Source organism: Pectinophora gossypiella, chromosome Z (assembly GCF_024362695.1).
Source record: "Pectinophora gossypiella chromosome Z, ilPecGoss1.1, whole genome shotgun sequence".
NCBI lineage: Eukaryota > Metazoa > Arthropoda > Insecta > Lepidoptera > Gelechiidae > Pectinophora > Pectinophora gossypiella.
The window spans coordinates 11,728,872-11,756,528 of NC_065433.1; the positions used below are offsets into that span (position 1 = coordinate 11,728,872).

At 37.2% G+C, this 27,657-nt stretch overlaps 2 protein-coding genes across 3 annotated transcripts; one reads left to right on the plus strand and one right to left on the minus strand.

Moving 5' to 3' along the window:
• Positions 1-481: 481 nt before the first annotated feature.
• LOC126379799 (RUS family member 1) lies at positions 482-7,821 on the plus strand. 2 transcript variants are annotated; one of them, XM_050028693.1, is made up of 10 exons: positions 482-499; positions 684-860; positions 939-1,100; positions 2,943-3,081; positions 3,583-3,740; positions 3,827-3,968; positions 4,823-5,031; positions 5,122-5,378; positions 5,455-5,656; positions 5,814-7,821. In XM_050028693.1, exons 2-10 carry the CDS (start codon positions 776-778, stop codon positions 6,353-6,355), a joined length of 1,896 nt encoding a protein of 631 aa, XP_049884650.1. In that variant the 5' UTR covers positions 482-499; positions 684-775; the 3' UTR covers positions 6,356-7,821. The 2 variants fall into 2 exon arrangements, with proteins under 2 accessions (XP_049884650.1, XP_049884651.1); XM_050028694.1 differs by having other exon boundaries at positions 496-512.
• On the minus strand, positions 7,244-26,334 carry LOC126379803 (probable citrate synthase 2, mitochondrial). Its single transcript, XM_050028701.1, has 9 exons — positions 26,188-26,334; positions 21,060-21,221; positions 18,827-19,056; positions 18,434-18,590; positions 17,487-17,686; positions 10,698-10,830; positions 9,314-9,459; positions 8,615-8,777; positions 7,244-8,497 (listed from the first exon to the last, which is right to left on the minus strand). Exons 1-9 carry the CDS (start codon positions 26,230-26,232, stop codon positions 8,336-8,338), a joined length of 1,398 nt encoding a protein of 465 aa, XP_049884658.1. The 5' UTR covers positions 26,233-26,334; the 3' UTR covers positions 7,244-8,335.
• Between the last annotated feature and the right edge of the window lie 1,323 nt (positions 26,335-27,657).

Below are 27,657 nucleotides of genomic sequence, written 5' to 3' on the forward strand. Positions count from 1 at the left end.
ATTGAATAATTTACCCTGTCTCTAGCACGTCTTTACCTACGACGCGGCGCTAAAGAGGGGGAAAAACATCCCACGATCTGATTGCACTGATTCGGCTTTGGGTTGTCTAGTGATTCTATAGTCTCTGCTTACCCCGGTGGGAAGTAGGCGTGAGTTTATGTATGTATGTATGTATTTTATCTAGTGAAATTCTGGTGGTTCGAGAGACCGCTCAGTTTTAGTGGTTTCTGGTGGTTTGCACGGCCGCATTTGGTGGGCTGGTGAAAATAAAGTTGGCAACACTGACCTTCACTGCACTGCATTGTTATCGTATGTTGATTGCCAGAATACCGTGGTTTTACCACGGGGCATTCTGTCAATCAAAATACGACGCTACGAGTAACGACCACAGCTCAGTCTAAATCATAATTGACGAATGATTGATAGATGTAATATCTCCCTAGGCCGTGGTGACAAGTGACTGACGGATGACCACGGAAAAGTGTCGTGTCGTGTCGACGTATCGTATTCTTGTATTCCATGAAAAATAAACAGACAGATGCAAAATTGCAGATTTATGTTCCCTTTGAAGCATGCACCCTGTGAACTTTGCTTGTGTATTGAATTGAACGGAGCTCTTGTGGAGTTCAAGAATACGTTGTAAAGTTGGAGAAATTAGTCTTTATATTTTAAATCTGTTGCAGTGATAAAACGCTAAGAAGAGCAAGTAAATATATGTTAACTAATACTGCCGATTTAATTAAATGCTCAAAACCTGTTAAGATACAATAATAATATGTTTATATACCACGAAGGCGAAATTTTATTCAAAGAAAAATATGGTTCAAGTCCAATGGAAAGGTTCTATGTGAAGCCTCCAGGTAACCTTTATATAAACATTATCAAATAACATTTTTTTTAATTTTTTCTCTATAATTTGTAATTTTGTATTATTTCAGAACAAATTAATTTAGTAGTTTTAGAAGAGGGGAAACCAAATGGTCTTCAAAATTGGTTCTCGCAAATCTTTTTGCCCCATGGTTACCCTGACAGTGTAAGCAAAGACTACATTGCTTATCAAATGTGGGACACAGCACAGGCTTTCAGCAGTACTATTACAGGTATGTTTTCAGTTAAAATTGCATAATTATTTTTATGTTTAAGACTTCATGGTGAATTCTGGACAAGTTTTATTAACACATCTGATTCTTTGTTAATATTAAGCTTGTCAATAATTTATCAAATGTCTACCATATAAAATATTTAGGTTTTAGGTATATTTTTTATATTGCTCATTCTAGTACATTGTTGGTTATAAATATCATAATATCATAAACTGCCTATATACGTCCCACTGCTGGGCACAGGCCTCCCCTCAATCAACCGGAGGGGGTATGGAGTATACTCCACCACGCTGCTCCACTGCGGGTTGGTGGAGGTGTTTTTTACGGCTAATAGCCGGGACCAACGGCTTAACGTGGCTTCCGAAGCACGGAATCATCTTACTTTTTCGGACAATCAGGTGATTCAAGCCTGAAAAGTCCTTACCAAACAAAGGACAGTCTCACAAAGTGATTTCGACAATGTCCCCATCGGGACTCGAACCCGGACCTCCAGATCGTGAGCCTAACGCTCTAACCACTAGACCACGGAGGCTGTTGTTAGGCTGTTGCAGTAGGTGGTTATAAATACTCAAAACAATTTCTTATTAGAAACATCTAGCTGAGAAAGAACCTAGTTACTTATATATATATATATATACCAACCACAACCAACAACCGATATATATATATATACCACAGCCATAAGACAAATACATAGTATATATATATATATATATACTATGTATTTGTCTTATGGCTGTGGTTGGTTGCGGGTTCCCAGGTAGGATCAGGTTGGGGCATCTCTCTCTGCCAACCATGGTCCAGGCCATGGTGGACAGTGAGAGAGTGTGGAAAGCTTTTTGTGGGACTGTTTTGTGAAGTTAAAGGGGGATGTGGAAAGAGGTGAGTTAATTGTCACATATCCGAAGGCCCAGCCAGAGACGGCGAGCATATGTCAGCCATCTTCTGCCCAAACATTCTGCATGCTCTTGATTGGAGGAGGAGGCACAAAAGACTCATCTTGGAGGGGTAAACCTATGGAGGAGTAAACCTAAGAGGACATTACTAGTGATAACATGCCCACAGGACCCTCAGGCAGCGAAAATGGGGGAGTCTGTCTGTCATAGCACTTCTATTTGGCCAGACTTTTAGCCCCATGTGTGGTTCTTGCAAGCCATTCACACTGAGAAAGATGGGGCTTAACAGGCCAGCCGCCGCATGAAAGCGTGTTTCGGTGATACCCTGGTGCCAGCAACACCATGGACAGGATGGAACCTTAGGGTTTTAGCTACTAAGAGCGGCATACCCTCGTTACACCCAGCGATGGCGCGGTGTGCTTGAGGATTTCCGCAAGTAATAAAGAAAAAGCCACTGATATCATATTTTGTTCATGTGATCATAAATTCTTATCACATGCTAATAATGTTTATGTCTTTTAGCATTGCAAGCAAATCTATGACTAAAAATCTTGTCTCTTCTGTAATAAATTTACATTGCGTTTAGCTTGTGTTATATGTTGTGTCTCACAAAGTAACAAAAACTACTTACATTAACTTGTGGAAATGTATTTGCTTTGCTAGTGAAGAAGCTTTTTACCCTTATGAAAGCACCTATGAGGCTGACCACCCAGGGTGTTCAAAGTCTCATTAAAAACATACCCTTAGGAAAAATACTGAAAATGCTACATGCAAATGCTTCCAATTATTGCATTTAAATAACTACTTGGGATGTAGCTTGGAATCAAGTAGGTTGACCCTTTTTTCAGGAATCCAAGAGGAGCCGCAAAATTACTAAAATCCGTAGATTAAATAAAACATTATTAATATGTTTACAACAATATTATGTAAAGAATTTCAACAGGCACATTAGCAACTCAAGAAGTATTGCGAGGTGTAGGAGTGGGAAGTACACAGGCGTCACCATTAGCTGCTACCATAACATGGGTTCTCAAGGATGGATGTGGCCATATTGGAAGAATACTCTTTGCATACACTCACGGGTGGGTACTACGTGCCTGCATAAAACCAACCAACCAACCTCATTAACCCTGGTGTCAGGAGTTAATAATATAAAAATATATTATATTATTAAAGCATAGAATAAGGAATAATCTGTAAGTAGGTAATATAATCTTCTATCGTGTGGCTTGTGAGGTGGAGTACCAACCTCATCAACCCTGGTGTCAGGGTTTTTATTGAGCCGCCAAAGGCCCCTGACATGGCGCATGTAACAACTACTTACTTACATCAGTAAGTAGTAACCGGGACCAACGGCTTAACGTGCCTTCCGGATCATCTTACTTTTTTGACAATCAGCCTATAATGTCCTAACCAAACTAGGGATCACAAAGTTATTTTTTTTTGTCACCGGGATTCGAACCCGGGACCTCCGGATCGTGAGCCACGGAGGTCGTCTTTTTTTGCTTAACTTTATTAACATTTCTTGGTTTTATTAAATTTAATAATGTACATGTGTGCTTACTTTCTCTATTTCCTTGTAGCACAAATCTGGATGCCTATAGCAAAAAGTGGCGTTTGTATGCAGATGTATTAAATGATGCTGCAATGTGCCTTGAGGTAGCGCTGCCTGTGTTCAAACCACACACCACATTGATTTTGTGTATCAGTACAACTATGAAGGCCATTGTTGGAGTAGCAGGTAGAAAATGTGTATTTAAAAAATATATTCCCATCATGGGCCCATTATGTAGATTAACAGATTTTTGTCTTTGTCATAAATTAAAGGTGGGGCCACAAGAGTGGCGCTAACACAGCATCATGCGCTACGCGGAAATATGGCCGATGTGAATGCCAAGGATTCTGCCCAGGAAACTGCAGTCAACCTCGTTGCGTCCTTCACTGCCTTACTGTTAATTACTATCTGCGGGTAAAATACCTTTGCATGTCTAGGAATGGTTACTCATATTGATGACATTCTTTACCCACACTAATACTATAAATGCGAAAGTAATTGTGTTTGTCTGTTAGCTTTTCACGCTTAAACCGCTGAACCGATCTAGATGAAACTCGGTATGGAGATATTAGTTTGATACCTGAGGAAGAACATGTGTTAGTTTTTGTCCCGAAAAATCATCTCCTAATTGGCGAAAAACAACGTGCGGCTGGCGATATGCGAAGTCCATGCGGACATAAAGCTAGTACAGAACACCTTTTCCATGAAAATAGACTGCAGCAGGGTACTCTTGTCTTGTTAGAAAATAAACATCAATTTAGCGGGATCGACTTCACCAATGCTTTCCAGCACTCATAACCTGACGTATATTCATAGATCACACATAACCTAACTATAATTTAGTTACCTGTTGTGTTTGGACAAAACGAATTCAACCTTAATACAATTCCCGCCTTTTAGGATTGGAGCAGTAGGTATATCCTAAGCAGGCAAATAACGATAGGTGCCAAATAGATATACTAAACGAGTCCTGGAACGCGCTGGTGAAGTCTGTTTAAAACAAGAAGTGATCCTCCCATCTTAGATGTTTATATCCCTAAAATTATATCTCAATTAGAACGTGTTGTACATAATATATAAATATGTGTTGTTATTTGTGTCAACGTGGCCACGTGAATAAGTCACCTCTGTTTTATTATTTATTATAAGTACATTATAAAGTTACAATGTACATATTATCATTACTTAAAGCATATTTTTTGATGTTTTATGTCTTTGCGCGCCTGGTCGCGTTATGTATGTATTGGCAATATACTTTATTTTTTCAGGAGTTCTATTACGCTGTTTTTCCTGATGATAGTGCTGCACATAGTTTTTAACTACTGTGCGGTAAGGGCAGTTTGTTTGAGAACACTTAACGAACCAAGATTTATTCAAGTCATCGATACTTATCTCAAGCACGAAGTTATCTCAAACCCTTGCGAAATTAACCAAAATGAACCAATCATTTTCTACCAAATGGGGAAAAATTTTTTAGGTACCTACTTAAAATTAATTTTCATTTATATTAACTTTCGTGCATTCGTGAAAGCACTGCGATTTATGGTGATATTCGATTTCATTACAGATTTAAAACAATGTGGATTCCACATTGAACTTGGATGTTCAATAAAAAGATTAATGTGGTTTAAACCGAAACATGCATATTGGAATTCTATTAAAAATGTATATGCCGATAAAGAGTACATGTTGTATGGTGACATTGCTAGAAGAGAAATGTACGTTTTGCTAGGCGAAGAATCTACCGTGGATAGCACATTATGTGCTTATTTTCACGCAGTGTTGCTGTCTATAATAATATGTGCTATAAATGATGAACCTTTGGTATGTATGGCAAATTCCGTTTTTATGCTGTGTTATTTCTTAAGCGACAAAATGTTGTTAATATTTTTATTTATAGGCTGTGTATGCAAACCAAGAGAACCCTCGTCCTTTCGCCCAAGTATGCCATACAATACAGGCTGCTCACTGGAGTCGTGAAGCAACAGACAAAGTGGGAAATAGCGGCTTCCTCTACGAACCGTCATATGATCTATTGGAATTTGTTGACAAAATAGTCCAAAAAGAATGGCCACAAATCAGACTTGGACTCAGACAAACGGGTAACAAAATAGCTTTAATAGAAAACAAAAGTTAAACAAATAATGAAAATAATAGTTTTCCTACAGTGTTTTAAAAGCTTGGTAATAAAACTTGGTTTACTCCAATTTTGGAAATTGATATTTAAAACCAGTCTCTAATTATTAATCATTATTTCAGGCTGGGACCTGAGCAAACACTTACTGCTGGTTGATGAGTGGCGTATGTCTACTCACTTTCTGAAAGCTAAGGATGTGCGGGTATCGGTAGCCGAAGACGAATCCTCTCCAACTTACCGCACGACTTCACTGCGATCACTTAACCAAGACGCGTTATCACAACAAAAAAGTAGCAAAAGTCTTATCAAAGATAAAATAAACGTAACTAGAGAAACATTTACTATTGAACCAGCGATGGTATCGTCCGAGCTCACACTAATAGCTCCATCAGTGAATTTGTCAAAAGCCCAGCTACATAGCGAAGACAATCTGAAAGCGTCATCCTCCCAGCAAATGTCGAGTAAAATTAAATTGGAATCGCCTACCAAGCAGCAATCTGCATCCAAATCAAAACTGGAAGTGCATGAAAATTCTAAACAAACGCTAGAATCCTCAAGCAAACCGAAGATTGTAAAGAAAATTAGTATCGAATCCCCACTAACCTGTCCCAAAAAAGAGCCATCACTTAAAATTAACCCTTCCGAAAAAACCAAACATGATTGACATTGATACCAGCAAGAATTAAGATTAATACGTAAGTCTAAGTTATAATATCAAGTTCAAAAAATACATTCCGATATTTTATTCTTAGGCTTGATAAGATTTTTGTAATTCTGTTATTAGGTCTTTACCTATAAAATTGCTGTTTTTATTTTTATCTTTTAGAAGTATTAGCTATTATTTTCGTTGTAGGTACTTTTACGATTTTATTGAAGTTCATTAATGTCTACTATAGAAACCCTGGGGACAGAACTTGATGAACTTTTCAAAGGCGTTAAAAACCGCCTTATCAGATTACCTATGCAATTTTTGGTGCGACCATTATAGAGCTATGCATTACCTACCACGTTAATTTAGCAGAAAGCTCGGTGAAGCGTGAGTACCTTCTTTGTTCTATTCCGTGATGGGTACAAAGCTCATCTTGCGATAGATGTACCCCCGACTAGGCCAATTGGGAATTTAGTTGTGAGCTTATGTTAAAAGTTATTCAAATTCCGAAATAAGGAAAATCATTTAAAGAAATGTCTGGCAGGTTCTATACGTGACGTGAGATGCTAGTCGAAGCATGTTGCTAGTTGACATGTTGCTATTTATATATAAACTACACATATAATACTGTCCTTGTAGTAACTTATTAAAATTAAATATACATATGATAGTATAAAAATAATCATGATTCAATTACTACTAGTTTTAAAGTTTTATTTCCGTCTGCTTAGCATTTGGTATAAACTAAATTCGTTCCGAAGTCCCAGTCGCTGTTTGATGTGACACGCACGTCCTTGATACAGTTACGTGCCCGTCGTGGTAAACAGTGTTACAGCCGAGACTACTACTCATGCAAAATTGTGTGACTGGCGTTGATGAGGAAGCGTATAATAAAACACAAAATACTACCATACCACTTTATTTTTAGTATTGTCAAATTATTGATTCGCGTCGTGACGGAGCAACGCGTGGTCGCACCGTCTCTACTGCTGATAACGTTCATACTGTTCAGCAAGTACATGCATACCGTCGACAGCTAGGTGATTTAGAATAAATATTGATGAACATTTCGCTAATAATAACTATTTTGCCAAGGTGCTAGCCGAGCTGCTACCAACGTCTTCGAAGGGTTTCGATTACTGCCCCTATTTAGAACTAGCTATATATCCCTGCAGTATCTTTTTCGAATAATCCACATCAGTTCTCGATTAATTATAAATTATGTAAATACTTTGGTAACTCGAAATAAATTATAGTACATACAGCTAAAAGCCCTTCAATATAGAAGAATAATAAATTACAGAAGATAACATGCTGCTGAGGAAAGTATAGCGAAGTATGAAAATATTGTTTCAAAAATCTGATCACACTTCTCTAAGTACCTACGAGACCACTCACTTCTACATTACTACAATTGAGACTAAATATGACCACAATTTGATTACTATTGCAGCACTAAGTACAATCAACCAAAATACTGAGTGAGCTCGAAAAATATTTCTATGCAAATGTTTAGATGATCATGTAAACACTCTTAGAACAGTATGCACAGCATACTGTATTTTGTGGATATCCTTACATTGACCTACTAAGTAAAACCCAACATTTTATATTTTTTACTGTTATTATGAATCTAAATGATGATTGGTGTTGTGTTGCACCACCACGTAAATCAATTGTCCATCGAAAAGTATTCCTTTAAAATACTATATAACAAAACTCTACAAATATGTAGAGAAAATTGCAATAATAATATCAAAACAAAATACACATAAGTACATAATTACATGTTTCATAAAAATAAATATAATGAACAATATAATTATTAAATAACTCAATTGGCAAATGCATTCTTTAAGCCTTTCTATGATTGAAAAATAAATAGATGAAAAGACATTTGATTTGTATACAATTTCAAAAAAAAAAATACTACGATGTTCCGTATGTGACAATCTGTGGTGGGGCCGCGCGTGTGACAGTAGGTAATGTACGGCGTTACTTGCTGTACATCTTGATGAGCATCTCACTACTGAATGACTTGGGCCGCTCGATGGGCAGGCCGAGCGCGCGTGACCAGATCAGCTGAGCCAGCACGCCCAGTGCTCGGGACACGCCGAACATCACCGTGTAGTAGTTCATCTCCTTCAGACCATAATACTGCAATACAAACACAATTGTATCATAATCTGACAACAAATAACACGCAAACACACGCGGTTCTAATATAAACTATATTATTTTGACAAACGTAGAGAATGGAGATTGAAACTTTACCTGTAAGAGCACACCGGAGTGAGAGTCCACATTGGGCCAGGGGTTCTTGACCTTGCCGAGCTCGGTAAGGATCGGAGGCACCACCTTGTACACTGCCGCGACTAGTTTGAACAGCGGGTCGTTGGGTAAGTGCTTCAAGGCGAATTCGCGCTGGCATGTGTATCTAAAACAAGTATTCATATGAAAACGAGTACACTTGCGATAAATTTCAAAAGCGTTGCTCGGTATTTCCCTGCTCGATCGAATCAGAAATGAGGAGATCCGCAGGAGAACTAAAGTCACCGACATAGCTCGAAGAATTGCAAAGCTGAAGTGGCAGTGGGCAGGAGACATAGCGAGGAGAACCGATGGCCGATGGGGCGGAAAGGTTCTGGAGTGGCGACCACGTGTCGGACGACGCTCAGTGGGTAGGCCCGCTACAAGGTGGACCGACGATCTGGTGAAGGTCGCGGGAAGCCGCTGGATGCGGGCAGCGCAGGACCGATCGTCGTGGAGATCCTTGGGGGAGGCCTATGCCCAGCAGTGGGCGTCATACGGCTGATGATGTATGATGTAACACTTGCGATAAGTACGTGTACATGATTATGCAAACATCGAATATAGAGGTACATGCATTTTTGTTGTATTCTCTAAAACCGCCGTACGGGTCTATCTATATGCTCGGTCCTACTTTCTTTCCGTCAGGAGTAATATACATACCTCGGGTCAGTTTTCCTGAGCACAGCGTGTCCGTAACCGGGCACCACTTGTCCAGATTTAAGGGTCTTCCAGATGAACTCCTTCAGCTGCTCCTCAGTGAAATCGTCACCAACTTGCTTGCGGAGCTTTTGCAACCAGATCAAGACCTGGACGAGAAATAAATCAACTATTACATATCTGTACAAAGTTTAATAATACAGTTTGGTGAAAACGTAATTGCGTTATTGGTGCTAATTCCTGCAGACGCCATCTAATTTTATTTTAAGTTATACCTGTCATTTTCTTATCCGCTGAAAAAGAAAGGGACGGGTAATCGACAGGCATAAAATTTATGGAACACACGACAATTTTAAGCAGAAATCTAAAACAACCGTCTAAAAATTTTACATCGGCCAATAACCCGACCGAGTTAAGTAGACAGCACGTCAAACGGATTGCATACCAGCGAGATGCCTATTTTATTCGGCCGGGTTATTCAATCGTTTTAAAATTAACTTGTTGACAATCATCGGTCTCTTTCCTTTTCGGCGGATAAGAAAATTACGGGTATAGCTTAAAATAAACTTAGGAGGTGTCTGCAGGAATCAGGGCCAATGTTACTAAACCATTACAAAGTACCTATAACAACAAAGGTGTATAATGAACTCACCAGATTCAGAATACCTGATTGACTTTACGATATACAGGGTGCTCGTGACATCGTAACGAAAACTTTCGAGGGATGATTCAGGCCGTGATTCTGAGTTGAATCAAGTGGAATTTTCCGTCGCAAAAGTATGGAACGGAAAATTATTTTAAAAAACTAAAATTTTCATGATTTTAGCGAAGGAAAATTCCAATTGATATTAACTCAGAATCATGGTCTGAATCATCCCCCTCGGTATTTATTACGATGTCACTAACGCCTTGTAATATAGATACAACCAACTGACCAACAATCGAGGCACCATGTTAAAACATCAAGGTTGTTGATGACTATTACTAGTGTTTGATTACAGAACGTACTTTACTAGAGCAACCTTATCTGTATCCGGCTATTATGTTTACGAATTAAATGTGGTCATAATGATATAACTAGTTAAATCATTATATGATAATCACATATTTGTGACACTTATAAGAAGATGATTATGGACAGAATTTGTCATAAAAATGTAACTTACAATTTGTTTCATTTTTCAACGCAGTTATTTCACATCACACCTCTATCTTTCCAACAACGAGGTCTAGTTGCGTTAATAACGTTCGTTAATTATAAAAGTTTTAAAAAAGCGTTACATTTTTACCAGGTTTAACGCAAGTTAACTTTAATCGTTAACTTGTGATAGAAATAACATTCATACATCTTCTATGAAACAATGTGTATATTTTAGGTAACACTTACTTCTTGGTTTGCGAGTCCGTGAAGGGGTCCGGCGAGGCCGTTGAGTCCGGCGGCGAAAGAGAGGTAGGGGTCGCTAAGTGCTGAGCCGACCAGGTGAGTAGTGTGTGCAGACACGTTGCCGCCCTCGTGGTCACTGCACAAGCACAGACATACTTTATTGTCAAACACCCTGCCAGACTACATTGAAAATAAATACGCAAGCAAGACAACAACTAAAAATAACAAAATTATTAAATTAACACCATGAGCCTTATCAGAGGTTTTGGCGGGTAAATAGTATCCCTGACGACCCTGACACCAGGACTGATGCCGTTGATCATTGAGATAACAATCCACACGAGAGGACAAGAAGAACGCACCTTAAATTCATACATACATAACTCACACCGTATATGAGTAAGCCACAAGTCTTCAGAACCCAATCTCCAGTCGCACTTGACGTTGCAGACCTAAATTCATATCTATGTATCACAATCCTACTATTTCCTAAAATATTAACATCTTTTATTTCAAATCTATGAAAAAGTTTAGGTCTCTTTACATTCATGGTCACCCTTCACAGTCTTCTTCTTCCCTGTGAGTTGTAAATTCGATGACCGACCTCACTATCTTTGCTGTCAACCCTATTATTAAGTCGCCATAAGCCATACATACATAATTATGTAACGACTACATAGTAACTGGACCGATGTTTCTACACTCAGCGGGATCCCCTGTCTGGGAGACATAAGAGTGATGCAGAGAATTAGATCTGGATTTGTTCTATTGAATTATGCTGAAAACAGAATTTGTTCCGTTAAAAAAACGGAAATACAAAGTTTTCTGACCGACCTCCAGCCAGCGGGATATTTATCAAAGTTAAGTCTGATGAAGTATAAATTGGTATTAACTTTTAGATCCGTATTTATTCTATTCAACAAAACAAAAAAAAAAAATACTTCTGACATCCTTACTTCAGCTACAATCAAGCTGCAATGAAACCTCCAGTCAGCGGACTTTTTCTCTCACGGCTTCAATTTGTACCTGATACATAGTTTTTTTTTATATTCTACCCACATAATATCTTTCAAATTCTATACTTTTTAATTTAAGCACTAGATGTACGAATAGGTAATTTAAGTGAAATTATAGTCGTAAATGGGTTAATTTTTATTATTTTAGTGTATAAGTTACAAAAGAATGTCATTGAGAGAAAAAGTCCGCTGACTGGAGGTTTCATTGCAGCTCGATTGTAGCTGAAGTAAGGATGTCAGAAGTATTTTTTTTGTTTTGTTGAACAGAATAAATACAGATCTAAAAGTTAATACCAATTTATACTTCATCAGACTTAACTTTGGTAAATATCCCGCTGGCTGGAGGTCGGTTAGAAAACTTTGTATTTCCGTTTTTTTAACGGAACATATTCTGTTTTCAGCATAATTCAATAGAACAAATCCAGATCTAATTCTCTGCATCACTCTTATGTCTCCCAGACAGGGGATCCCGCTGAGTGTAGACACATACTGGACCGACGGCTTAAAGTGCTTTCCGAAGTACGGAATCATAATTATTTCGGGCAATCAATATGAATTCCCACATTTATTATCTTCTCTACTACACTGGTCGGAAAGAAAAAAATTAGAAAACGTTCAGCTCTGTATCTTTCCGAGCAATTTGAGTTTGTTGTAAAGCTGAATAAGGACTAAGGGATTATGTCCTATCTTATGTGATAGACTATCAATATAGGCGATTGACTGATAACCTACAGTGGCGGAGTTGCCTAAGGCCCAGTAGGACTGGGCTACTAAGTATTGCCTGAGCAATCGTGATAAAAAAATAACTGATTATAACAAGAAACAACTCTACATTTGTCAATACATGTTACTAGTAGGACAGCAATCAATATGTGTCCGAATTTCTCCTTTTAAAATGATCACTTGTCATCATTCGATTTATCATATCCATCTTAGGACATAATATCTTGTGGTTCTGCTTTGCCCACTCCGATAGGGATTGGAGCGTGATTCATGTACCGCATATTATTTGTACCCATAATTTATTAACAAGCATTTTAAAAGTTTTATTTTTTAATTACCAAAGATTATGCAACATTTAATTTGAATAATAATGGACTTAACAAAGAGTGTTAGAAAATAATTCGCTTAGTGACAAACAATGAAATGACTTTGAAATGAACAGAGGTTAACTTAAGGTGATTCGTTTTCCATACAAAAGTTGATGCAGTGCTACAGGAAAACGGATAGAGGAATATTGTTATAAAACCGATAAATAGTAATATTTTGGTGTATTATTTTCGCAAACTAACAAAAATTTTGGATCCGAATACGAGAAGTACCATATTTCAGACCCTCAATTTTGATCAATTCTACATTTGTAGTGGTGCAGATTACAGTGTATTTGCTGAGCGTGTAGTGGTGTCAATGTTAGTTTGTGTGCGTGATAGTTTTTTTTCTCTAAAGGCTTTGACTACTTGACAAGTGTAATTAGAATGTCAGTGACAATTTATAAAGAGATTTTGTATGAATAAATAAAAACTAAAAATACTACAATCTGAGAAAAGGAATATTGGAAAAATATTTTTGTTTTAACGCATATTATTTAAACATTTTTAAATAATGGGTAAGTACCGTGTTTTAAAAGAGGACATATATTATAATAAAAAATCAATACATAAAATGAAATGGCTGTATGGGGGCATAGTTCATTTTGCCTTACCCTTCGGGGAAAACCAAATCAAAAAAAAAGTTGTTGCATTTGCCGGCCTAAATAGTAGTCATTTATAATTAATTGTTTTTCCATCCAACATACAGATTTATTTATATTCTCTTTGCCGCGGACTTTTTGGTGGGACCGGGAATGGGAAGGTTGCTTTCTTCATTGAATAATCTAAATAATCAATACGAAGTGGTGTTTTGTGGTTAATGATCACATTAAGTTAGTCGGAAAACATTCCCGATAGTATTATTAAATCGGAATATTCAATAAACAAAGTGTACCTATCTATTTTCGCTTTGCGCCAACAAGCCGCTTACTTCGTTTGGGGTTCGGAGTAGGAGTCTGTGTGGGGGCTTAGGTTTCATCATTTCATTAATCATCATCAAGAAAAAAAAACACAAGACATGGCTGTATGGGCATAGTTCCCTTTGCCTTGCCCTTTGGGAAAAAAAAATAAGATAAATTTTGAAATTCTTATGTATAATAAACAAACATCACAGACATCATGACAGATCTAAAACTAACGAAAATCTTTTTTCTATTTGACTTATTTATGAATTTTAATCAAGAAAACGTGATAATAAGTTCGACAGCAACCAGTTCAGGTCCCCGAAACAGCCCATTTCAGGCCGCGTATATATGGAAATACTACTTCAATACGTCCCAGCCTCGTCTTTTTTTAACGTCCTCGTTAAAAAAAGACGTCCTAACCTGAACTAACTAACCTAACAATAAACACCACGCGTAAATATAAGTCCAGAAATGCGCTGCAAGTCGTCTGGACTGGGCGCGAAAACAACATAGAATTCGATTAGCTGCTAAGTGTCCCGCATGCTATAACCAGCTGTCACTGACATACGTATGAAGTCCCGCGGATTTTATTGGAACTAAATGACAAGTCATAATAATTATATGCGGATACTGCGACATCAGCGCCGTGCTTGCGGGACGTCCTGAAGCGCTATTACATCTTTCAAACGCGATGCGTCAAAGTTTGAACCGACGCAATTTAGGAAAAATCTACCTTATTATTACTGTACTGTGATCGTTATTTGTAAAATCATACAATACATATACACAATTCTTTATACACAATATAATTATTATGACATATTGTGGACTTTTCGGTAGACCTACAAAAAAGGAACAATGCAATCATACATTGTTTTGTTATATCTCAATGGGCTCAGGCAGCGTTTTCGCCGAAAGCTCCAAGTCGGCTATATTTGTAACGATAATTATGTTTGACATTCATCATCATTTTTGAACCATTTTATACAAAAAAAAAATACTTGTATAAATTATATACCCTAAAGCACGCCCATGAATCACTCTACTCATTGGTGAAAACCGTATGAAAATCGGTTCAGTAGTTTTTTAGTTAGCCGCATGTTCACTGATGCGATTAATGCCTGTTAGAATTTTACAAAATAAAAAATACGGAAATTACGGAAGGTACTTTAGTGCAAAGTACATTATTGTATAATTATAATATTACTGGTAAAAGTGATACTTTTTGAAAATTCCGTAACAAATAGACGGGTTCGCCAAATTCAATTGTAAAAAAAATACAAAAAGTAAAAACAATTAAAACATGCACTTGGGTTTGAACCGTGAAACTTAAGAATGGCGGCGACTGCTTTACCAAATGCGCCATTTAGAAGTTAGAAGTAGACTTCAAATTATGCATCTCTTTTAATAGCTAACCTAGTTCGCATGTGTGTGTGACAGCTTCGTTTTTGTACACAAATTGAAATGACACCAACTTTTGATGCAATGTTTTAATATGATATCTGCAGTAAATACTTTAAAATTGTAGCTTAACTTAAAGATAATGTATGTAAGATTTCGCCACCTAACATTTCACTGGGTCAGAACTCAACACTAAACGAATAAATGGAAAAAAATACGAAAACTGCAGAAGTAACGCCATCTGCTGACGCAGCGTTACCTAGCTGACTGAAATGCATCACCTTAAACATCAAGTTGCAATCTGGCAGAAGAGGACTGACATTAGTTAAGGTCCGTGCCTACTACACCATATCGGTCCCGGCACAGGCAAAAAATATTTTTTGTATGAATTTCTATGGCGCAACGCTCACTAGACCATTCCGGTACCCGCACCGTAGCGTGGCATGCGTGGACCGGCCAGAATTCCCGGGAATTCTTTCCCGGCATGTACCGGAACATGCCGGGATAGAACGGGGTTGCTCCGTTGCAGTAGGAATAGTAGCGTCCAGCATGCGCCGGTCCTTGCCTGACACGGTTCTAGTATGATACGGTGTAGCGAGCAGAGGCCTTAATAGTAACAATTTCGCAAAGCGTCTCACAGATAGGTTATTAAAACATCATGACATGGAAATATTTTATTAGCACGAGCAAAAATAGGAACACACTGCGAACTCTGTAAGATCAAAATGTATGAACTTACAATCTATTTATTTATTTTATATCTTTCAAATTATTTTACATAGGGATGTAATTTTAAAATACAACTTGTGTTTGGCTGACGTGACAGTCGGTAACGACAGTCTGAATTGCGAAGAAAACGTGTATTCACTCGCAAACGCAAATTACAGAGTCCGCATAAATTAACAGTTAAGTATAGTTAACACAAAACGAGTGCATAACCTTGTTACGATGAGGGTACGTACATCTTTCTATGTAATGGTTTCAACATATTATTGAAAACAACACTTTAAAAGGTAGAAAAAAAAGAGTAACGTATAGAATAGTTTTTCGTGGCAGGAGTAAACCCCAGACACTCTATTCAAAAACCGAATACCTAATAATCTTATACCTTATACTGCCTTACCGGGTAAGTGTGAGTCAGTCCGCGCGCACGCTCCCTTACTCCTTACCGGCTTATAGCCATTTAAACTAAAGCAGACCTCGCACACTCCATACAATAATCTCACTCTTACCGTGAGCTGTCTTATCGTGTAAATGTGAGCTAGACAGATAGTCCACGAGCGCTCCCCCTTACTTTTTATTGGTATACGGCCGTTTAGGAGACCCTGAGGGGATGAGGTAAATCTAGCTCGAATTGGTGCAGGCCGACAGTTACAGTTCTGTACGCAGTATTATTCTTTATTCTATGGCATATGAATGGTAAATAAAAAATAAAGCATGCCCTACAACATACAGTCAGACAAAACCCAAACGATGCTTGAAATGATCAATATATTCTGGGCAACACGAAAGGGGACATAATTACTACTCAAAAATTAATAAAACCATAACATTTTATTAGATTGTTTACATACGTTGTGTTATTAACATAATAAATTATAAGAATCTCTTTTATTTCTTCCAGATTCTGCTTACAGTCAGAAAATACAATCGGATAAAATGCAAGACGGCCTTTTTTATTTTTAATGGTTATTAAAATAATACTACTTATTTATTACGTATGCATAATGTATAAAAAGCCATCGCATAAAGCAAGTTAAATATTTTGTTATGTAATAACTTTCGGAAATACACAGACACAACTACGGAAATTGCATTCGCTACGCCACAAAGTTATTTTATCAGTGTTGTAATCATAACTAACTATCGTCGTCAATGTTCCACAATCTTCGAGAAATATCCTAATGACATAGATACCAATGATTGGAGGATTTTTAAACTATGTAAGCGAACGGTTTAAGGAAAATCGTTTTTAATCGAACAACTGTTGACTGACCTCGGTGCGAGGCCACAGAGTATTCTCCCCTAGTAAACATTTAATATATTGTAGAAACCATAATAGAAAGCTAGCCAGATACTGTATATTTGTATAATGATCGCTACTTATTTATTACTTGTATTACAGTTGGTCCATAGCAGTTATGTAAATCTTACGTTTTTAAAGATGGTACAACAAGCGACCTTTCATGAAATCAAAGTATCCAATAGTGTTCTCTGAGTATTTAAAATAAAAAAAATAAAGACACCACCTGCACTAGATCAATTTGGTAAAGCCAAAGATGTCGCAGTCATCTTCCTTTCATTCGTACGGTGTATTTTTTGCAAATTTTCGCTTGATAATATTGTGAAACCGGCCTATTCTAAAATGTTGTATTATATTACCTGTGAATGGTAAGGTAGAGACGCATCAGCTCCGTGAACTCAGGGTCGTCGAACCCGAGCATGGTGCAGTAGTTGGCCGACCAATCCTTGTTCTCGTCGATGGCGCCGATGCCCTTGCCATCACGGTACGTGTTGCGGTAGATCGTCGCAGCAATCACTGGCAGTTTAGCGATCAGGTTCATCGTGTCTTCGTAAACGTACTGCAAGCATAGTGGAAAAAACCAAAATCGTTTATTTTTACTGTAACACAAGAGAACACTTCTTGAAAGTCCTCGATTCTACTTTAACTATTTCTATTGATCTACTACTACCGATTATTTTCTACAAAAAAAAAACTCTACCACCACTTCGTAACGTGTTACGTTACGACCGAGGATAAGTGGCGCAATATATTTTCATTGTAGAAATCAGTATTCAACAGATAAACGCAAAATGTTGCAGAGGAATTTTGTACACTGGCCAAATGCACGTAAGTAGTTGCATTCGGGACAAATAAATTTACTGTTAACGCCAGCAGGTATTGTATACTGATCATTCTTTTTAGTTTTCAAAGATTTATAATATTTACCCAATTTTAAACTTATCAATGGACTTATATACTTGGAGTGACTTATGAATCGTTTAATATATTTTATAATGAGGTCATTGTCATTATAAACTAAGTTTCCAATAGCTTGCCCTCTGACTTTGATACTAACAAATTATAAATATTATTTGTAGATATCGCGTTACACCCAATCAGGGCACCCGCCCATCGAGGCATACTTGTTGGGAAATAAAAATCCAATTGACTTCATTTTCATAAACAGTTTGCATGCACACAGCAAGTTACTCTTATTTGCATGTCTAATGGGCGAAAACGAGATAAGATGGAAATACATACTACGACGTATAGTCAAGAGAGAAAATATTGTCATTTTTGAAACTCATTGTTTTGCAATACTCACCTCCCAGTATTTGGATTTGTGTACACCGTCGGAGTAAGCTTGCGCGAAGACAGATTCGCTGTTGAGGGCGGTGACGGCGGCCGAGAATTGAGACATTGGGTGCACCTTGTTGGGCATGTTGTTCAACAGCGCTACTACGTGAGACGGTAACTCTGCCCTGAATGCGTACAACACATTTACACCATTTATTAAGCAGTTTGTATGCCTAATGCTCAAAAAACAGGACCTGCCAAATCATCAGGTCATCCTGTGAAAAACGGGATGACGCTAGGAAGATGATGATTTTAGTTCTGTTTTTGTAAATGCGATTACAATATTATTTTAAAATACTTTACTAATACTGTTTTTACAAAACGACAATATAAAAAACGTTTTTATTATTTAAGTACATACCTTTTCGCCCATTCTTTGGAAATGGCTTTGACCTGGGCGTCTGTGGGAACGTCTCCGGTGACGAGTAGCCAGAACAGACCCTCGGGGAGGGGCTCGCCGCCGGACTTGGCCGCGGGCAGCTTCTGCTGGCACTCGGGGATGGACATCCCGCGGAATCGGATGCCCTCATCGGCGTCCAATACAGACGTCTCCCATACCAAACCCTTAATGCCTCGCATACCACCGTACATCTATGGAAACAAAATCATTGCTGTACCAGCATACCACCAACATTGCGATAAGCTTCATACCCACCGCCTGATTGAGGGAAAGCCATTGCCCGCAGTGGGCCGTATATAGGCTGTTTATAGACTGGATGATCTCATTTTTAAACCTTATTTGATTTTGAAGTACCAGTACTCGGATTTTGTAAATATTTTCTCAGGAATGGACAATCAAATTACGCAAGATCTACAAAAGATGTCATGAGTTGGTTAGGAAATCCCAACTTATGATGGAACCCTACAGTTGTAACATTAGAATCTCGTTCTAAATTACTCTATCGAGTACAGATAAGCTATCTTGGATACGTGCACGGATTTACTTTCAATTACACAATAGATTTTAGCCGCCTCTTGCGGGGTGGTGACTTGATAGATTAGAGACTACAAAAAGGAGACGTTGTGTGTTGACGTGTTCTGCACTGCACACCACTTGGTATTAACCGCAAGGAGGCAACGAGAAGGGGTCAACGAACTGAGCTGCGTTCTCTTGACATTGTTACACTCAAACGGTCAACCAGTCGGTCAGTACCTACATACAACCCAAAAAACATCGATGTATAAACTACTAAAATACGTATCGTGTTTTTTAAACTAAGTAAATACATTAAATAATGTAATAAATACTACGTTACACGTGTAGACGGTAAAAATTAAAAATAAAATAAAATGTGCTTTGCTTCTTATCATCCCGGATATTTTGCAGAGGATAAATCACATAAGTACCTACCTACTATCTAACCTGATTGATTAGTTAAATACTGGATTGGACTCGTAACCTACATATTTCTTCTTATGTGTGCGTCAAGCTAGCGGCCTCAAAAAAAAAATGGGCACGAAATATTTTCAAAACGTCAAGCCAGCGGGATCAAAGAACTGCCTTTATAACTTTGGAACCGTTGAAGTACTAATTTCGGTGTTTTGCAGGGGGTGAGTACTATTTCGGTACTAATTTTTGACGTTTAAATCAAAGCGAAAGACCTTGTCGTTAACTCTCGCCAAATTTCGCTCACCGTCAAGCTAGCAAGTGCAATAAAACATGGCTATAAATCCAGAACCGTGATGGTACTAATTTATTTACAACAGGTACTATTTTTTTCAATAAGAGTACTAGTTTTTGGTATGGTCAAATTATTTTCTCGGGCCCATTTTTTTTTTGAGGCCGCTAGCTTGACGCACACCTTCTTATTCAAGCGCGGTAGACTGCAAGTTATCTTCTGACAGCTCTGTCAATGCAAGTACGGATTGCGACCGTAAGTACATACATAAATCGATGCCCGTAAATTATTTATCTGTAGACAAGTTGCAGCCACTTGCAAGACATTAGATATGATATTGTAAAATTAGTATGTATTAGGTATATCCTAAGTAGAAATCTAAAACTACCAATATTGTTTCAAATTGTTTGTGAAAACAACGATAATGCTATTTCGTAGTAGTGCACAGTGGCCGTATATTTACCTATATTTTATTCGTGAATTGAATATTCAAAGTTGGTAAGTACTTGACTGTAGCTAAGTAGGTATAGTGCTACGAAAATAACATATATCATGACGAACGTCGGGCGCAGCGATGACAATACAACTTTACAGTAGACTTAAGACTGCAGTAGGCATTTTCTCCTCGTCAGTCGTTTAAAAATTCAACTAAGTAATATCATTTCCGAGTATCTGCTGAAATGTTCGTTCATGGTAACTTCTATCTGGATTGTATGATTATTCACATAAACGTAATTTTACGTATATCCATACGTAACTATGTACCTCGATATAGCATATTGCTATAGGTACAATGTCTTCACCAACCCGCAGTGGAGCAGCGTGGTGGAGTATTCTCCAGACCCCCTCCGGTTGATTAAGGCAAGGCCTGTGCCCAGAAGTGGGACGTATATTGACTGTTTATGTCATGTTATACACTGCTATACATACAGATATGTCTAAGATGTAATTACAGGTAAGAGATGCATTCCTTACCATATCAACGGTGACTTCTCCCACTTTGGTGCCGCCATATTTCTTACGGAAATTTTTGATTTTCTCTTGCTCTTGAGGAATTTTCTCCTGCAGCACAGCTTTTAAATTTGTATTTTCGGCGCTGAGCCCTCTCAGCACAATAGTGCTTGTCGGGCATATTTTCTGAAAATAAGAGAACATCATTTAATCCTAGTTAGTAGCTTACGTAAAATTGTATAATAAGCACAAATGGCTCCACTAAATAAGTAAGTTGAAATATAGAACTGAATAAAATAAAAACACTCTTTGCTAAAATATAAAAACACTAATCTGGTAAACCCAGATCTAAGTGTTTACCCAAAACAAGACAAAAATGATTCATATTTAACTGATGTAAAATAAGGTACTTGTAACGTCTCATAATTTCCTCGGCAGTTACCCTTTAACAGCATGATTGCAAATAAAAAGATAAGGTTCAATTGTGATCGTCGAATCAATAAGCATAAAAAGGGATCCATTGTCTGAATATTTATCAATTGGACACACTTTATGAAAGTGCATTCCCTTTGAATTGATATATATTTTATGCTCAATTTTACACTTACTTTCTACAGATACAACCAACACTGATTCCGCCGATTGTTTTTTTCTTAATTTTTAAGTTAATGTTCCCCGATCCATTTCAGCGGATTAAAAAAACCTAGATACATAATAAAATCGTCTTATTTCATTAAGTCCTCTACGTAAAATTCTGATGAGTATTATAGCCAAATATCGCGTTTATGAATTATGTAAGTTGCCATTGAACTCTGGACGCAAGTAATATGTTAATATAAATCAGAACGTCCAAGGTCAACCTCTTTATTATAAAACGTGCTTTAGTAGGAAGAACTGCAATTACATATATGTATATATATATATAAGTTGATAAAAAGTAAATTTAATATAACTTTTCTCTATGAGTGTACTAGAACGATGTTATTAGTTCCAATATAATTGGTACAAGCGGTCGTAGGCTCAACTTTAACGCGATTGACCTATTTATTGGCTTAGAGACCTGCCTATTCTAAGGGCGACTACAACATGGTATTATTTTTTCATTAATTCAAGATCTGAAAATGTACTTTATCTATTTTCTGAATGAGTAGGTCTTCTTCAGTTAAATTCGAGACAGTTTAACTAAGCGAATGAATTCAAACGTAGTGGCCGTCAGCCAGGTATTAATGAGTACTCCGTCATTTAAAAAACGTGTACGACCTCCAAGTCGAGATTATAGTCAAAGTTTTCCTTTTACAAACTTTATGCCATGATAGAAAAGGAAAATGTAATCCATAGCAATTAGGTATATAATTCATTAGTTACATAGTACTAACTGTGTCTCAAGAACTAATTAAATCATGCTTGCTCACATCAACACAGAATTTATGCATGAATACATTGAAAAGATAACATGAAATGAAAATACTAGATAAATAGGCTATAATAGGTACTATGCGCAATCTTGTTATTGTGCTTAGGTACATGTAGTCCACAAATAGATGCGCTCATCGATCCACCGAGCAGCGCTGCTGCCGCGGAAGCGTATATATTGCATGCTAAAAATATTTCCAGAATGCTATAATAGACATATTAAAATAACTACTCAAGGCGCCGACTTCTAAGAAATGTATCTTTTAACAAACTTAACTTTTTTGTTATTTAAAAATACTACGAATAGCAAAAAAGCCTACACGGGTTGTTGATTTCGAGTCTAAATAATATTAAATTCGTGCTTGATCCGCGTCGACCAGATGATGATGTCATACGACGCCGCAGAAAGGCGAAAATATTACGTTGGAATAAGAATAACCTTCAGGGTGGTTACGTAACATATACAGAGCTAACTAATGACGTGAAAAGTAGATATTCTTAAAAACATACTCGAGTTCGGCGACATCAGCAGGCCATTACACCAGCACAATACCATGGTCAGGTTCTCATTGTTGTAAAGCGAAACACATTCTAGAACATTTTTCCTAACGACCACCAGCTGATACCTTATTGCGACCACACACGGCACACGTTATAATGAATCATTCTAATGATAATGAAAACAGTCGGTGGGTCAATAGCTTGCTGTGGTTGTGACGTTAATTCATATAGGTACCTATCAGTTAGCTGAGCGTTAATGGACATCCTACCAAGTTTCTTAACGTAAAATTTTTGAAAAGTATCTATCCGGTTTCATGATGTGCAATGAATGGGATGCTTTTTATTATTAACCGGATTTAGGTAGGTACATGTTCTAGAAATTTCCCGATAAGATAAAGTACGATAATGATAACCAATCATGTGACGTCAATGTAACGACATAATATTATGTATGCCATTGAAATCACGTGAATGGAGATGTGACATTTCAGTATTTCTCTTATAGATGGAGCAGTTTAATCACGTTACGTTAACGTTATAACCCAAAGGGGAGGTAGAAGTGCATAATTATACACCGGGCAATGTTACCATACACTTACTAATAAAAAGAAAAGACCCTTTTTAGCTAGTTACGAAATTTACTGAAATCTGTGAATTACCTATTTCAGTAACAAGTTATACCTACATGGTAATTTCTACATAAAACAATACTGCTTTAAATGGTAATTGGTGATACATCAAGTAACACGTTACATCAGCACAGGTAGTTTGTATAATATATATTGATATTTAGGCTATTTTAATAGTAATGGACATGTAAGGATTATATTCGACACCGAAACCGTACCGGTGTTTTTTCTGCTCAAGTGCGTCATTCGACTCACGCAAAGTCAAGTCTTCTTCTTCTATCGTGTGAGTTGTGAGGTGAATTACCGACCTCATCAACCTTGGTGTCAGGGTTATTAATGAGCCGCCAAAGGCCCCTGACATGCCTCATGTAACGACTACTTACTTACATCAGTAAGCAGTAACCGGGACCAACGGCTTAACGTGCCTTCCGAAGCACGGATCATCTTACTTAAAAAATATATTCTTTCATTTTAGAACATTATTTCTTTCATGGCAATGGTAAATCTTCAGCAGCAATTGACTATAAGTAGTGGAAATATATACGGTAGTAATGGAGTGGCGCTGGCGGGGTGTTGGGCGCGTGCCCGAGCCGCGCGTGGTTGACCCGCCTGGTTATCTTTAGAGCAGGGCATAGAGAGGACACGCACTCTGAATGTCATCGCGACACCAGTTACGTGCTGCTGATAACAGAGCCGATATGTGCGAGCCACGTTCTTCGATTGAAAGGTGATAAAAACACGTCGTTAGCTATCTGTCTGTACCTAGTTAATACTAGAAGTTTAATGCGGAACCTAATTAACAAGTAGTAATTCTGAACCAGGGTATTCCCAAACTATAGGGTTACGAGGAAAACAACTAATAAATGAATCAATGTTTTAATTAATGATACATAGAATGGACATACCCAGATGGACTTTCTGTAATATTATTATATTATGTTATAAGTACATCAATTCTTAGCATTGTAGTGTACTGCTGTAATCACGGGACAGTTCTAATTGTCTCGAGTGTAGTGTAAACCGCCCGCGTGACTGAGGTTTGCGGGGCTCCAAGTGACATAGCGGTTATCACGCCAGCATGCGCCGACGCACCGTGCGTGACACTGACACAGATAGGGCACGCAAGGCCATTATGACTACAATACCACAGTTCGTGCAAATCCTCCTTAACTTAGTACCATACATTTACTTTAATATGTTAAAATCATAACAGATACTTCGGAAAAAATATGCATTTTTATCTTCAAAGTTTCTTTAAAGTATCTAATACATAATTTTCCATTTCATTACATAATCTACCTTTAAAGTAATTTGAGATCATTTAAGTATGTCTACTGATTCATTCAGGTTTTATGTAGAAACAATAAAATAAAAAAGATACAAGTACATATTTGTATTAGTTAAGGAATGTGTTAAATGGATACCTACAATCTGAAGACAAACTAAGATTGATAAATTATATTGTGGGTATGATTTTTTAATGATTGATGACTGGTTTATGATTAGGTAACCTAAAGCTTTTTCAAATACAATATTTATTATACAAAAAATGGAAAATACACAATACCTACTTATTTGTTTATTGTAAATTGTATTAAAAGAAAGATAAATTATGTTAGAAAATTAAATTGGCCGATCATCTACTTTTAAGGATACCTATGTCTAGCAGGGAACTGCTAAAAGTTGATAATGATGATAAATACTATGATAATTTTGAGCCACATTTGTTATGTGTTCCAAGTGTCAAAACACAAAACACTGGTATCGATTCTCACAAATAGGTAGGTACCTATTTAATTTAGCTAATCTTACCTGGGGGGGTTAAGAAGGCCTCATCGAAGCAATTCATCCAATTAAAGAGCAATTCTGCTATTTGACATTTAATGACATTGTGCACTTACTTTTATAAGCACAAATGTAGAATTGCAATATTTCTTTAATATGAATAACTTCTATTCTTCTACGATAATATATTAACCCCCTTAAATTTTGAATGAGAAATTATAAGCTAAGATTTTCAAAAATGTTACTCTTATTTAAGCAGAATGGCAAGACAACTACTTAATAATAGGTTTACCTGCATAGAAAAACATTTTTTTTCAGGTTTAAAACCAAATCTACGCAATGGTTGTCGACACCAATAACTTAATAACCATTTTAATGGAAATTTTCTGTTTCAAAACGTGAGTATAAAATACCTACCTTAATAAAAATTTTAGTTACTTTTCATAAATGAATGTGTGATAGACACTGATGTAGTACAGCAAGATTACTTTAGCACAAGACAAACTAAGAGTGTTTTCAGAAAAATAAGGGGGCCAAACGAGCGCTCTCCGAGTTGGCGGGACGTGTGCCGGCCACCGGACCCACAGCAGGCCGCTACCAATATAAATGCTCTTTCTACTAATACAAACAACATAATTTGAAAGCTTTTATAGTGCACAATATGTGCATTCAGTCCCAGAATAGTTTTTTATTCACATTACATAACTATGAACCCGAAATGTGAAGTGTAGGTTATGGTAAGGCTGTGCATACTGACTCTTTATATTCTTTCTTACTATAGCGATATACTATTCAGAAACGAAATTTCACATAACATGACTTACCTGCACCTCAGCTAATCTGGTGGTGGTAATCCTGAAAAGAGCCATATCTAAGCCCACCGAACGCTAACTACCACACAACTGCTCACGACGATCTATCGATCGCACTCACGTCTCACAATCGAAAAACGAATTACCTACTAGAGTAGTGTTGTCTGCAGAATGAATGAACTAAAGTTCAGTCGGTGATGCTATAAGTAATTTTGCTCGAATCACTTTTACTCTACTTTTAGCTTTTAGGTCGATACGAAAATCGAATACTTGCTGAGCACAGACTGAAAAAAAGTAAATGTTTACTTAAAAATAATGATTAAAACTGGTAGATTAATATCCTTTTTTCACCTGAATTATTTATTTATTAGATTAATTATATGTATTATTATGATGATTGTTTGTTAAAAATGTAGAATAATGAAGAAACCTCAAGAGCTGTTAGAAAATATTAAAAATTAGATGTGTTTGGAAATTTATTTTGCATTTAAATGTAATCGATTAAACTTCTTCCATCGTGTGGGTTGTGGTGATACATCAAGTAACACGTTACATCAGCACAGGTGGTTTGTATAATATATATTGATATTTAGGCTCTTTAAATAGTAACGGACATGTAAGGATTATATTCGACACCGAAACCGTACCGGTGTTTTTTCTGCTCAAGTACGTCATTCGACTCACGCAAAGTTAAGAGTCTTCTTCAATCGTGTGGGTTGTGAGGTGGATTACTAGTGTGCGTTACCCCAACAAGAAAGTATCTCCTAGAGTTATATGAGTAGAACGTATAGTTGGTGCCTTATCTGCTGTAAATGTGCCCCCACATAAAAAATGTGTGCCCCCTGTCGTTTCGAAAAAAAATCGAAAAAACGATTCTTGCTGGGGTAACGTTTTTCTAGCAGGAAAATTCTAAACGAATGATCGGAGAGAGAAAAACTGTGCATGGCCAGATAGCTTATATGTGTGCCAAAATGTGCCCCCAAAAATAAAATCTGTGCCCCTTCAGATTTTCGAGATATTGCATTTCCTGCTGGAGTAACGTTTTGATGAATAGTATATCTCTAAAACCATTGCATGTGCCCCTGTAGAATAAACATACGCGAGTAGCTCTTAATGTGTGCCCCTTTGTGCCCCAATTAGATTTTAGAAAATATTTATAGTTTTCAAGTTATCGCGGTTTTATGAAAACCCGAAAAAACATCGCAGCGCCTACATGAGACAAGGCATAACTTCGCTGAAAACTGTATTCGGTCTTTCTTGACGCTAATAATAACCATACAAAGTTTCAAAAATGTTCATGCATGCGTTTTTGAATAATCTTGCTAAAAGTAAAAACGATGGTGTCATAACTTTGACGGCAAAATACAAGGAACTGGCACAATCCCAGATGTGTAGGTGTAAACCAAAATCTTGTGCCTTTAGTCAAAAATATATGGTGAAAATATTGAGCTTCAAATGTTACGCATTAAGTAAATATAAACA